Source organism: Microcaecilia unicolor, chromosome 4 (assembly GCF_901765095.1).
Source record: "Microcaecilia unicolor chromosome 4, aMicUni1.1, whole genome shotgun sequence".
Taxonomy (NCBI): Eukaryota; Metazoa; Chordata; class Amphibia; order Gymnophiona; family Siphonopidae; genus Microcaecilia; species Microcaecilia unicolor.
In genome coordinates, this window is record NC_044034.1 from 101605781 (window position 1) to 101619267 (window position 13487).

The 13487-nt window shown below is 41.2% G+C and overlaps 1 protein-coding gene across 1 annotated transcript in view; it reads left to right on the forward strand.

Annotated features, from left to right (window-relative positions):
* Window positions 1–13487, forward strand: part of VWA8 (von Willebrand factor A domain containing 8) — a 483817-nt gene that overhangs the window by 138419 nt on the left and 331911 nt on the right. Inside the window, exons 17-18 of the mRNA XM_030200545.1 lie at window positions 2345–2460; window positions 11576–11682. Coding sequence (XP_030056405.1) covers window positions 2345–2460; window positions 11576–11682 — 223 coding nt within the window. The remainder of the gene's footprint in view (window positions 1–2344; window positions 2461–11575; window positions 11683–13487) is intronic.

Here is a 13487-nt window from a genome sequence, read left to right on the forward strand (position 1 = left end):
GAGTTTGCTGCATGTGTTCTAGGGGATTGGGAGATTTCTTTTGTGAGTTTATTTCCTTTTCAGGTTGATGTCATTACCTGTTGTTTGGTCTGTTGTCTGTTTCTTTCTGCTTGGTTACGAGATATACTGACTGGCCAGTGAGCATGATGTCCTATTGCACACTGTACAAGTTTGTACTCTCTATCTCCACCTGATGGGAGACTGGCACAATCCACAGGTTTCTGGATTTATCTGCTGCGACTAAAGGAAAGAAAATTATTGGATAAGATATAATTTTACAGTATTGATCTGAACAATTTAGATGAAACTCATAATCCTTGCAGTAAATCATTAAAGTTTTGACATATCCTGCCTTTTCGTCTTTATTACTTAAAGCCAATTAATATTGATTGTTGTATTAATTAAATTACATTAATGTGTATGCATCACCAAGCAGTACAAAACAAATTAAAACATTGGGATTATTTTTCATATTGAAAATCAATATATATGGACAACAAAACTAATAGTATACTACTACGTTACAAAAAATGTTTTGCTCAGTGCAGCAGATGGAAAAAGACATGGGAGTAAACTTTTTAATATTAATTTAAATAAGAGAAGCCTTAACTGCCCGAGGAGAGTCTTAGACTTTTCTCAAAACCCCTTAACGGGCTCTTATCATAGGCTTTGGTAGGAACCGGAAAAACAGTAGTAGAAAAAACCTCCCGCAGGAGGAAAAAACACTACTTCAAAAACCAGTTACACCCCAAAGTCTAGTAGACAAAATTCACTTCCCATGTAGTTTCCAAACTGATACAAAAAAATAGAAAAACAAACATTCCTATTAAGCATGCACTCCAGCAGCAATCCTTAATATATTTCCAATTGAACTCACCAAAACCCTGACAAGGCTTGAGAACTCCCTTTGTTTTGAAATGACTGTCAGGAGAAGGAATGCTACACAGATTGAAATCTTCAAACATGGCCTTAAGATTTTAAATAGACGCTACAAGGCTCTTCAATCAACGGGGAACACAATTTTTAAAGAAACAGTGACATAAATATAGCTCACATCTTCGATAGAATGCTTCCCACTCCATTGGACCGTTATTCCGCCAGGGGCAACCGTCTGCAATTCATAGATCCATCTCTGCTCCCTTTGATGTAATCTTCTCGAGCTATCTCCTCGTCATTCATTAAACAGCTGATCAATAATACATTTTAAGTCTTCAAAACAATGTTTTGAACTCCATACAATGATGAGCTAAAGGAGCTTCCACTTTATTATGTGCTATAGAATGTTTATGCTCCGACAGTCTAGTTTTAAGCATATTTTTAGTTTTACCTTGTCTGGGTTGGCACTGGTGTTCTGCAGTTCTACCTCAGATGGACCCATCTGAAGAGTGTCCTGTGGGATGTGTATTATCTGAGCAAACTCACTATCCAGAAACGAGGCAGAGTGGATGTTTTTGACAAACAATGGGCTCTCTTTTTGGACTTGTGTCAGCATTCACAGACTTAGGACTGTTCATTGTATATGCTTTTGATTGATGCTTTTGCATTTTCTTTTTCTGACTCCTTTGAATGTTCCATTCTAGACAAGGGCAAATGTCATACTATAATTTCCAGGGTGCAAGGAGGGTGTTTTTTTCAGTTAGACAGTATACAGTTTGCTATGATGATCTTGCTGTAAGTTGCATCATAAAGTAAAAAAAAAAAAAAAAGGAATAGTTTATCATATATCTGGAGGTTGGTTAAACATATTTACCAAGTTAAACTAGGTCAGAGCAATTAAAAAAAAAAACCCAGCCAGCAAAACAGATAAGGTAATCCACCTGCCAGCTCTGTCATGGTGACTTGTTGGCAAAGTGGGGGACGAATAGTTACAGATGGAGCAAGAGGGATTGTCACCCCCTCATTTACTTTTATCTGTTTTTTCATTATCAGGAGGAGACGGGGGGGGGGGGGGGGGATCATGTTTGGAGTTCTGTTGACATTGAATGCTGATTGGAAGGATCAGGGATTGCTGGTAGTTTATTTTATTTTTTAAATATAAAAATAACATAGCTGGATGGTTACAAGTTTTTGATGCTTACTAGTTAGCTGGGGAACTGAGCTGAATTAAATCCAGTAGGACAAATTTTGACCTCCTAGATTCAACTAGATATTTGGTAGCAAGTAACTAATATTTTGACTACCAAACTACAGATTACCTGGTAAATTTATGTGGTAGCCTTAGTCGCTGGGGGAGATTTTAAGATCTACCTCATATATACTTGGATAAAATGGTATATACTGTTATAAAACTACTACTTCTTTAAATGAGGATAGACCCTGAATAAACAACATTTTAATGTTACAGGCTCAATCCTTGGCATCATCTTTGTCAACAAGACAGCTGCTACGAATTTGTCGTCGACTCTCACAGTATCCTGAAGAAAATCTTCATCATGCAGTGAATAAAGCCTGCCTCTCTCGGTATGCTTTTTCAGTTTTACACTAATTATGCATGTATCATGGTGCCGGCTTTTGTTGTTGTTTTTTGTTTGTTATATTTGTACCCCGCGCTTTCCCACTCATGGCAGGCTCAATGCGGCTTACATGAGGCAATGGAGTGTTAAGTGACTTGCCCAGAGTCACAAGGAGCTGCCTGTGCCTGAAGTGGGAATCGAACTCAGTTCCTCAGTTCCCCAGGACCAAAGTACACCACCCTAACCACTAGGCCACTCCTCCACTTAATACTTACAAAGGTGCAGGTTGAGGAAAGATAACCAAGAGTATAAATTCCAAAACCATTTATGTGCATACATTGGAGAGTTTGTGTAGAAATGGATTCTTTTAAATTGGGCTATGTACATATAAGTGTGTACAGTCTTATATGTGCATGTTTATCCATATCAACTGGAGACATTCCTGGGAGCAGAATTATGAAGGAGCTGGTATTTAGGTGCGCATATTAAAAAATATGGGGTCCTTTTGCTAAGCTGCAATAAGCACTAACTCATGCTTACTGCAGGTTAAAAAGCACTACCATGGGGCACGCTTCTGTGGTAATTCCAGGATCGGCACGTTTTAGCCACACTCTAAAATATGCAATAACAATTAGACATCTAACAGATAAATAATTAGATATAATACTTGAATTTCTAGTTCTCAAATGCTGTATTAAAAAGTGAAGTCACAAGACAATGAAAAGGCAGACAATTTCTCTCTCCTGGATATATTTAGAGACAGATTTCCAAATAATTGGGGCTCCATATGTAAAGGACTTCTTGAGTTCTTGCTAGTTTATAATCTTTTTAGGAGGGTACCTTCAGCAAAAATGTCTTGAGGCCCTTAAGGACCATAATGACTTTTAAGAAGTTAATGATTACTCAAGTATTTAGGACCTAATTTTCAAAGCTTTAAAAATCAAATATATACATTTTAACCAAATTTAATAGAACACATAATCAATGATGGTTCAGTAAAATGGGTAACTAGATAAAAAAATAGTTTGAAACTTTGTATCTTATGAGTTATGCAATACCCGTGTTTTAAACTTCATGTAGTATGTCCTATATATAACAGGCACAAGGACATCGAAATGCATAAACTACATTTTGTGAATCACAGGTAGTCCTGTGTCTCAATTTGAACTTATTGCCATTCTGTAAAGTCAATGTTGAACTCTCAATGCTCACGGAACAGATAGAACAGTGTCCACATTTCTTTTGTTCTCCCTCAAAAGATTGCTTTACTGTCCACAGATCTGAAGCACTCAATCTATCTTTCAGATTACAGTTATGCGCATATGATATCATTAGTCTTTGATCTTAAACTACTTCGTCTGCATCACATTCCAATGCTTTCTAATAATAGATGCTATTTGAGATGACCTGTTGCTATATTTTAAGATACAAGGATCCACAGAGGGACTCCCCTTATCTTCTCTTGATTCTAATAGTGTCTCTCTGTGATTGTACAACTCAGGTTTGTAGGATTTTTTTTACAAGTTTATCTGGTTATCCTCTATCCCGAAATTTACTCATCAACTTCTCAGAAGATTGTTATACTGATGAGTGGTATCACAGATTTTCCTATATCATAGAAACTGGGAAAATGGAAGACTATTTTTGAGATGAATCGGGTGTGTACTGTCATAGGGCAACAACGAATTTCTGTTAGTGGGCTTGACATATACATCTGTCCTAAGTACCTCATGTTCTTTTTTCACCAACACATCTAAAAAGTTGATATATTCAAAATGGTATATATGTTCAAACTTGATAGTAGAATGAAAATGATTAAAAAGTTGAACAAACTCATGCAAGTCTTCAACCGTGCCATCCCACAATACAAAAATATCGTCTATCTCTCCCAAAATTTAATTTTACAAAAACTTGGTATAGAGTAAACATAGCGATGTTCAAACTGACCCATAGAAATATTAACAATGCTTGATGTTTGGAGATATAATTCATTATCAGAAATAAAATGGTTACTAAACAAAAATTCAGAGGGGATGGCACAAAGATGTAGGTGTGTTTCCAATGCTGTTTTGAGCTGGTGGATGGACATAACCCATTGGTCTGGACTGGTCTGGTATGATTAAAGGAAAGAAAATGATCAGGTAAGAAACATAATTTCCCCATTCTGGAGATGGAAGTGCTGGGTGTTATTCAACAGAGTCCCTTGATGAAGGCCCCTGGGTCTGATGGGTTTCGCACTAAATTTTATAAGTTAATGTGAGATGAAGTGGTAGGGCCCCTTACTAGAATGTTTAATGTCATGGTTGATGCAGAGGCATCTCCTTCCTTGCTTAGTTTGGTGAAAATTATCGTGCTTCCTAAGCCAGGGAAGGATTCTTTTCTGCCTGAATCCTACCAACCCATCTTGCTGTTAAATTTCAAGACCAAGTTGCTAGCTAAAATTATGGCGAACAGATTGGCTCGAGCGCTTCCGTCCCTGCTCCATGAGTCTCAAGTGGGTTTTATCCACCAGCTTTCTATTACCAAAAACCTTCATAAGATTCTCCTTTCATTGGAGCAGAGAGCACAGGATGGGAGTAAGACTTTGCTAATCAGCTTTGATTCTGAGAAGGTGTTGGATCATGTTCGGTGGGATTTTCTATATACAATATTGGAGACCTATGGATTTACAGGTTGTTTTGTCTCTGTGATAGTGTTTATACTCCGATCCCCTTGTATCTGTTAATGACTGTACCTTGGACTGCTTTCCCATTTTATGGGGTACCAGACAGGATTGCCCACTTTCTCCATTACTTTTTGTGTTGACGCTTGATCCTCTACTGAGAGATCTCCATGATAGACCTGATATTTGCGGTGTCCAGACAGATTCTGTTTGTTTTAATGCAGCAGCCTTCGCTGATGATATCTTGGTTTATATTTTACATCCTAGGGAATCTCTCTTAGCTTTATTAGAACTTTTTCGGGAGTATGGTGACTACGCAGGTTTTTGCTTAAACCTCCATAAATTGAAAGCTCTACAGTCGTCAACGCAGATTTGGGATCTTTGGGGGGGACCAGTTTCCTTTAAAGATAGGCAGAGAGCTCATTTCTGTATTTTGGCATTCGTCTTCCTGTTGACCTGTCCACCTTATATGGTATCAACGTTTCTCAGGTGATGGAAGCTATGTGCTCTTGGGCAGTCTTCATTTGTATGATCATATTTCCCAGGTGGCTTTATCTTATGCAGACCCTCCCTCTCAGCCTAAAATGGAAACACCTAGATTGTCTTTACTGGCTCCTTAATCTTTTTTGTTTGGTGGGTAAGAAGGCTAAACTATGGTTTTCTTTTTTGTTAGGCAGTTGGGCAATGGGTGGCTTTGGTCTTTAGGATTTCAAATGATACAATAGAGCTTGCCTCTTGAGGGTGTATGATTGGCTGTGCTCTGCTTGAAATGTTGGTTTACCCTACTAGAGTGGGAATGAGCCTATTTTGCCCCTTATTGTTTATACCTGCTTCATGCACCACTCACTCAGCTTCCAGTGTGGATGAGGTGGAGTGTTCTTCTTAAACCGCTGAAGGAAGTGTGGAGTATGCTGCTTGGATTGCTAGGGGGGGGACCCCAAGGTCACAGACCAATTTCCCATTAGAAGGAATGGAGATTTTGCACCTGGGATGGATAATGCAGCGTTTTTGAATTGGGAGAGGCAGAGGATAGATAGATTGGAGCACTTACTAGCTGCTGATGGAGGGATTCTTCCCTTTGAGGACCTCCAACAGTGGTTGGTAGTTCATTAGGGACATTGGTTTGCATATTGTCAAGTTAAGCATTTTGTGGCTTCTTTGGCAGGAAGCACCCTTAATAATCGAATGGGGTTAAGCTGAGGGATTGTTTTCTTAGTACATCTGTGCACTTCAGTGGGTGATTCCAGGGCCAGATTTTGGGGAGTTGAAAGGTAAAATGGTCTAGGGCAGGGGTAGGCAACTCCGGCCCTCGAGAGCCGCAGGCAGGTCAGGTTTTCAGGATATCCACAATGAATATGCAGGAGATAGATTTGCAAGCACTGCCTCCATGGTATGCAAATCTATCTCCTGCATATTCATTGTGGATATCCTGAAAACCTGACCTGCCTGCGGTTCTCGAGGACCGGAGTTGCCTACCCCTGGTCTAGAGATTTGGACCGTACTTTAGCTGGATGGGATTTTCAGGCTATTGTGGTATTCCTCGATTGATTTCTGGAACTTGGCTTCTGGAATGTTATTTTTGTGTCATCCATAGGGCTTGCCTTGCTATAGCTGTCTAAGGTGGGGGCTGTGCGCTCTCCTCTCTGTATTAAATATGAGGAAGCAGCTGGTACTTTTGTTCATTCCTTTTGGGGATGTGTGAAGATCCAGGCTTTTTGGTCCTCTGTTTTGCGCTTTGTGGTGTCCATTTTTGGATGTTCCATTCGTGGCTCAGTGAAGCTGTTGGTATCGGATCAGCCAGGAGCCTTTCGGGGAGCTTCTAAGGAACGTACTTTATGTTCCATAAGCTTACCTTGGTTGCCTGGAAATGTATCTTGGAATATTGAGTCTCGCCACTCTCCCCTTCCTTTTGGCATTGGCGGAACCAAATTCATTTGCTTGTTATGTGGGAGGTGAGAGGTTCCTTTAAGCGGAAAGTGCTCTTTCTCAAAGTGTGGGAGACTTATTTTGATATATTATCACCTAGGGGCCATGATCTTTTATTTAATAATTTATATATATATATATATATATATCTTTTTCCCAGCATAGTGGGTTGAGTGCTATAGGGAGGTAGAGCGTAGGGGATGGTCACTTCACTGGCTTCCGATCAGATACCGCATTCAGTTCAAGCTTCTCCTTCTTACCTACAAATGCACTCAGTATGCAGCCCCTCATTACTTCTCTACCCTCATCTTCCCTTACGTTCCCGCCCGAAACCTCCGCTCACAGGACAAATCCCTCCTCTCAGTACCCTTCACCACCGCCAACTCCAGGCTCTGCCCATTCTGCCTCGCCTCACCCTATGCTTGGAATAAACTTCCTGAGCCCTTACGCCAAGCCCCCTCCCTACCCATCTTCAAATCCTTACTCAAAGCCCACCTCTTCAATGTTGCTTTCGGCACCTAACCTCTATACCTTTCAGGAAATCTAGACTGCCCCAATTTTGATGACCCCTACTTGACTAACTGTACATTTGTCCTTTAGATTGTAAGCTCTTTGCACAGGGACTGTCCTATGTTGAATTGTACAGCGCTGCGTAACCCTAGTAGCGCTTTAGAAATGTTAAATAGTAGTAGTAGTAGGATGGGTGGGCTTCTTAGGGTAGTGTTGGCATTTGGGAGTCATCAGACTCCTGGATTCTCTTGTATTGCTTGTACTGGACAGAGATGTTTTGGGTAGGTGCTTGGGATTATCTCTACTGCCTCCTCCTTTTTGGGCATGTGGAGGTGGTGTTTGTTTGTGGTTGGTGCCTGTTTGTAGGTTTGTTTTTTCTGTTCGGGGGGAAAGGTCGGGGGAGATACTAAATGTTAAGTTTTGGTGACTATTTCACTGATCGATTGGCTTTATGTTTTTATGGATTTGTCATCAATGAAATAAACTGTTGAAACCTTAATAGATCGTTAGAGACGGGAGAGGGAAACTTCAGGCTGGTAAGCCTCATGTCGGTGGTAGGAAAAATAATGGAGTCGCTGCTAAAGTAAAGGTAAAGAGAGTTAACTTTCTAGAAGCCAACAGTTTACAGGATCTGAGACAACATGGCTTTACCAAAGGAAAATCCTGCCAAACTTCTGTGACTGGGTGACCAAAGAACTGGATAAAAAACATGCTCTAGGTGTAATCAACATAGATTTCAGCAAAGCCTTTGGTATGGTCCCTTACAGATGACTCATGAATAAGCTGACAAGCTGAACTTAGGACCCAAACCAGCTCATTTTCGAAAGTGATCGCCGGCCATCTTCCGACACAAATCGGGAGATGGCCGGCGATCTCCTGAACCCGGCCAAATCAGTATAATCGAAAGCCGATTTTGGCCGGGGTTCAACTGCTTTCTGTTGTGGAGCCGGCGAAACATCAAGGGGGCGGGACTGGGGTGTGCTCACGAGATGGCCGGCTTCGCTCAATAATGAAAAAAAAAAAGCCAGGCTTGTAGAGCATTTCGCCGGCTGTACTTGGTCCCTTTTTTTTCATGACCAAGCATCAAAAAGGAGCCCCAACTCACCAAATGACCACCGGAGGGAATCGGGGATGACCTCCCCTTACCCCCACCAGTGGTCACCAACCCCCTCCCACCCAAAAATAAAAATAAAAAAACATTTTTTTGCCAGCCTCTATGCCAGCCTGAAATATCATACCCAACTCCATGACAGCAGTATGCAGGTCCCTGGAGCAGTTTTTAGTGGGTGCAGTGCACTTCAGACAGGTGGACCCAGGCCCATTCCCCCCCCCTACCTGTTACACTTGTGATGGTAAATGGGAGCCCTCCAAAACCCACTGTAAGTGCCCCCCTTCACCCATAAGGGCTATGGTAATGCTGTAGAATTGTGGGGAGTGGGTTTTGGGGGGGGATTTGAGGGGCTCAGCACCCAAGGTAAGGGAGCTATGCACCCGGGAGCTATTTTTATTTTTTAATTTTTAGAAGTGCCCCCTAGGGTGCCTGGTTGGTGTCCTGGCATGTCAGGGGGACCAGTACACTACAAATGCTTGCTCCTCCCACGACCAAATGCATTATTTTCCTTTATCGGCGAAAACCGATGCTGGCCATCTCAAACCCGGCGATCTCTGACATTTGGCCGGGCCCAACCGTATTAGCGAAGAAAAAGATGGCCAGCCATCTTTTTCGAAAATACGGTTGGCTCCGCCCACTCGTGGTGCTGGCTCCGGAGATGGCCAGCGCCGTTCAATTATGCCCCTCAAAGTGAACTGGATTGGAAACTGGTTGACTGACAGGTGACAGAAGGTGGTGGTAAATGGAATCAGGTTGTAGGAAAGGAAGGTGAGCAGTGGAGTGCCTCAAGGGTTTAATGTATTTGTGAGAGACGTTGCTGAAGGGTAAAAAGGAAAAGTTTGCCTTTTTGCAGATGACACACACAAAGATAGCCAATAGAGTGGCACTTAGGGTGCTGAAGTCCAAAAAGAGATGTGATAGATATGAGGAGAGAGATTTACGAGCTTGTCTCAGGAGAGGGACCTTGGGTTGATGGTGTCCGAGGATCTCAACGTGACGAAACAATGCGACAAGGTGATGGCCATGGATGCTAGGCTGCATAGAGAACGGTATAACCAGCAGAAAAAAAAAAACAAGGTGTTGATGCCCATGTACAAGTTTTTGGTGAGGCCCCACTTGGAGTATTACATTCAGTTTTGGAGGCTGTATCTTGCCAAGGACATAAAGAGACTTGAAGTAGTTCAGAGAAAAGTGACTAAAATGGTATGGGGTTTGCATACCAAGATGTATGAGGACAGACTGTCTCTTCATGTTCATAGAAATGATAAGTAGTAGTAGTAGACTTGATGACCAGAACATGTATACCCTGAAGGAAAGGAGAAACAGGAGTGATATGATACAGATGTTCAAATATTTGAAAGGTATTAATCTACAAACAAACCTTTTCCAGAGACAGAAAGATGGTAGAGGTAGAGGATATGAATCGAGGTTGAAAGGGAGCAAACTCAGGAATAATGTTAGGACGTACTTTTTCACCGAGAGTGTGGTAGATACCTGAAATGCTCTCACTCCCGTGGGAGGTAGTAGAGATTAAAACGATAATGAAAATCAAAAATGCATGGGATACACACAAAGGAATCCTGTTTAGAAGGAATGGATCCAAAGAAGCTTAGCAATGATCAGGTGGCAACACCAGTAATTGGAAAGAAAAGCCAATGCTGGGCAGACTTCTACAGTCTGTGTGGCTGGACAGATTCAGCTTCAGAAGCTGGAGAACAAGGCCGTTGTTGGCTGGGTAGACTTTTACAATCTGTGCCTTGATCATGACTGAACAGATTTGAATGGGCTGGAGTGGGACTTTTCAGGGGCTTCGATGACAGCTTTAGAAGTTTTAGAACAAGGACAGTGTTGAGGAGACCTCTATGGTCTTATGCCCTGAAAATAGCTAAGGACAAATCAAGATTGGGTATACATATGAAGTATCACATTGTACCTTATACTATGAGTTTATCTTGTTGGGCAGACTGGAAGGACCGTACAGGTCTTTATGTGCTGTCATGTACAATATTACTATGGATGTTAGATTTAAAGGTCCAATTTACACAGAATGTTTAGATGAGAATTGAGATGTCCAAGACAAGACATACTCAAGTCCCCTGGTATTTTACAAAATGCTTTGCTGAATGCAGTGTCTTTTTTGTAAAATACCTAGAAAAACATGGGCAAATATTAAGGGTATTTTTGCCAGCATGTCCAGCAGGATCAATGCTTTTAAAAATCTGCACACAGGAAAAAAGTGTCCTGCATTCACCAAATGTTTGTGCCAGCAGCTTTTTGAAATCACTGCTTCTGACAGCTAAGAACTACTTCTACTCCATGATCTCCCTCCGATATCCAAGAATCTACCCCAATGTTCTCCCTCCCCGACAGCTCATCTTATCCTCCCTACAGACCAGACCTCTGCCCCGATCCCAACCCTGGCTTTTATCCAGGATCTCTCTGATGTCAACTAGGGGCAAGAGTGATCCCCATGGAAACCCAGTTCAAATCCCACTTCAGCTTCTTGCGATCTTGGACAAATCACTTAGCCCTCCATTATTTCAAATACCAATTCAGATTGTATGCCCTTTGGGGGCAGGAAATTACCTACTGTATGAGTAAATAGCTGCTTTCTAAAATAGCTACTTGCATGTATACAATTAAATGCTGCTGTTTAAATGTAGTGATGTTTCTAAAATAAGGGCCTTAGTGTTGGTTATGCAAGAATTTAAAAAAAGATGAAATGACCTGGAATAGCCTTCTATTAGGACTGATAGGAAGGATAGTGAAAGAAGGAGGATTAAAGGTCGGGAAGAATCTCAAGTTTGAATAAACTTAAACTGGGTAGGCTGAGTGGGCCATTTTGGTCTTTTTTTTCTCTCTCTGTTTACTATGTTACTTTTTAAAGAGAAAATTCTTTCTTTTTTCTTGTAGATTTTTACCAAGTCTTGCACGGTCATCTTTATTGAAAAATTTGCTAGATTCTGGGATTGAAGAAACCAGTCTGAATCCTGACAGAGCAGAAGAGAAAGATTATAGCTGTAAGGCCTTGTATTTTTTATTCTTCCATTAAACCTGCAGAAAAATATATGTAATGTTATAGATAAAGCTTGTGCAACCTATGGCCCACAGGCCAGAACCCAGCCCACCAAGTACTTTTTTTCTGGTCCTCGGAACTTTGGCATTTGTTGTGGTGCTTACAGGAAGACTTCCGCTTTCCTGCTACAACTTAAGTAGGAGCCATATAGTGCTGGTAGTTTGGGTTGATCTTGCAGTTTCAAGTCCCATGAGATCAAACAACGTCTGACACTGGGTGGCTCAAGCTTGCGGAGACACAAGTCATGGTGGGGAAGAAAGAATCCTGCTGTTTCTTCTGCATCTGAAGCCAGGTGAGGGAAAAGAAACCTTGGGGGGGGGGGGGAGGGGGATGTTACATGAGGGACCTTATGAAGCATGCGCCAAAACATGGCCCGTGTTGGGTCTATATTGGTATATTGATTTTCATCATTAAAGGAATTGTGTCCTGTTTTTTGAAGGCTCTTGGTGCTTTTTGCTGTATTTTTGACCCTGTTTTGTACTCTGTACCCTCTCTGCACTGTGACAATGGTAATAGCTAGCATTATTGGTATTTGGTAGCCAGGAATGCATGAGAACTTTGCAGTTCTTCCTGTGATGATGTACGAAGGAGGGATCTGGGCAAACTTGCAGAGAGGACTCTATTTTGGGTGGGAGATGGTTGCCCAGAGGGGCTTGCTTTCTTTTGATTGGAGGGATGTGGGAAAAAGAGGGCCACTTCAAAAGGAACTCTACCTCAAAGTGAACGCCTCCCTTCAATATTGGGAATTTGATACTTTGTCCAGGAAGTGGTTGGCACAGGGACAGGATCTCTTCCGAGGTGAGGACAGGCCTCTTTTTTTTTTTTTTTTTTTTGTAATTTAAATGTTTGATTTTTCAACTTATTCCAGCTGTGTATAATGGTTTCATTATGTTACTTTCCATAATAAAGTTCAGCTAAGCACTGTTTCATTGTTCTCTCTTGTTTCATTCCATATCTCATTAATTTTTTCATCAAATCTGCTTTCAGTGTATGTGCTTCTCCATTTCCTCAGTTGTTGCTCCTTGTTTGTGGAATAATCTCCCTTTAGGCCTTTGTGAGGAAGTATCCCGTTCACGATTTAAAACCAATTTAAAAACTCACTTTTTCTTGAAATGATGTTTTGACTATGTGCTAATTTCAACGCTCAGTACTCGCTGGTCCAGTGGGGACGTTCTCAGGCACATTGCCCCATGTAAGCCGCATTGAGCCTGCCATGAGTGGGAAAGCGCGGGGTACAAATGTAACAAAAAAACAAAACAAAACATAGTGACGAATCTTTTCTTATTGAACCATTGTAGTTCTCTTCTATCTTTAATTTTATTGTAAACCGTTTAGATGTTATTTAGTGATGGGTGGTATATCAAATAGTAAATAAACTAGAAAACTAGAAATTGTTTTCCTATGTTTCTGTGCTACTCCTAAACTGCTCTTAGCTGTGCTGACATAAAATATTTTTTTTATAGTCTGGCATCATCAATTCCCCTTGTTGTTTAAGCATATATAGGACTCATCTCACCACCTTGGGAAGTTTACATTTCCACATAAACTTTAAAAACCATCCTGTGGATCATTCTAAATGTCCCTTATGGTATATCTATCGGAAGCGTTTGAAATATGTAAAGAAATCTCAGGAGCACCACCATTTTCATGCTTGCTGGCTGCACCGTCCTTGATAAATCCAGTCCTGTCCATTGATCTAGGTCTCTCTCCATCTTTCCCAGCAATACTTGGTAATTAGACTAATTGGTT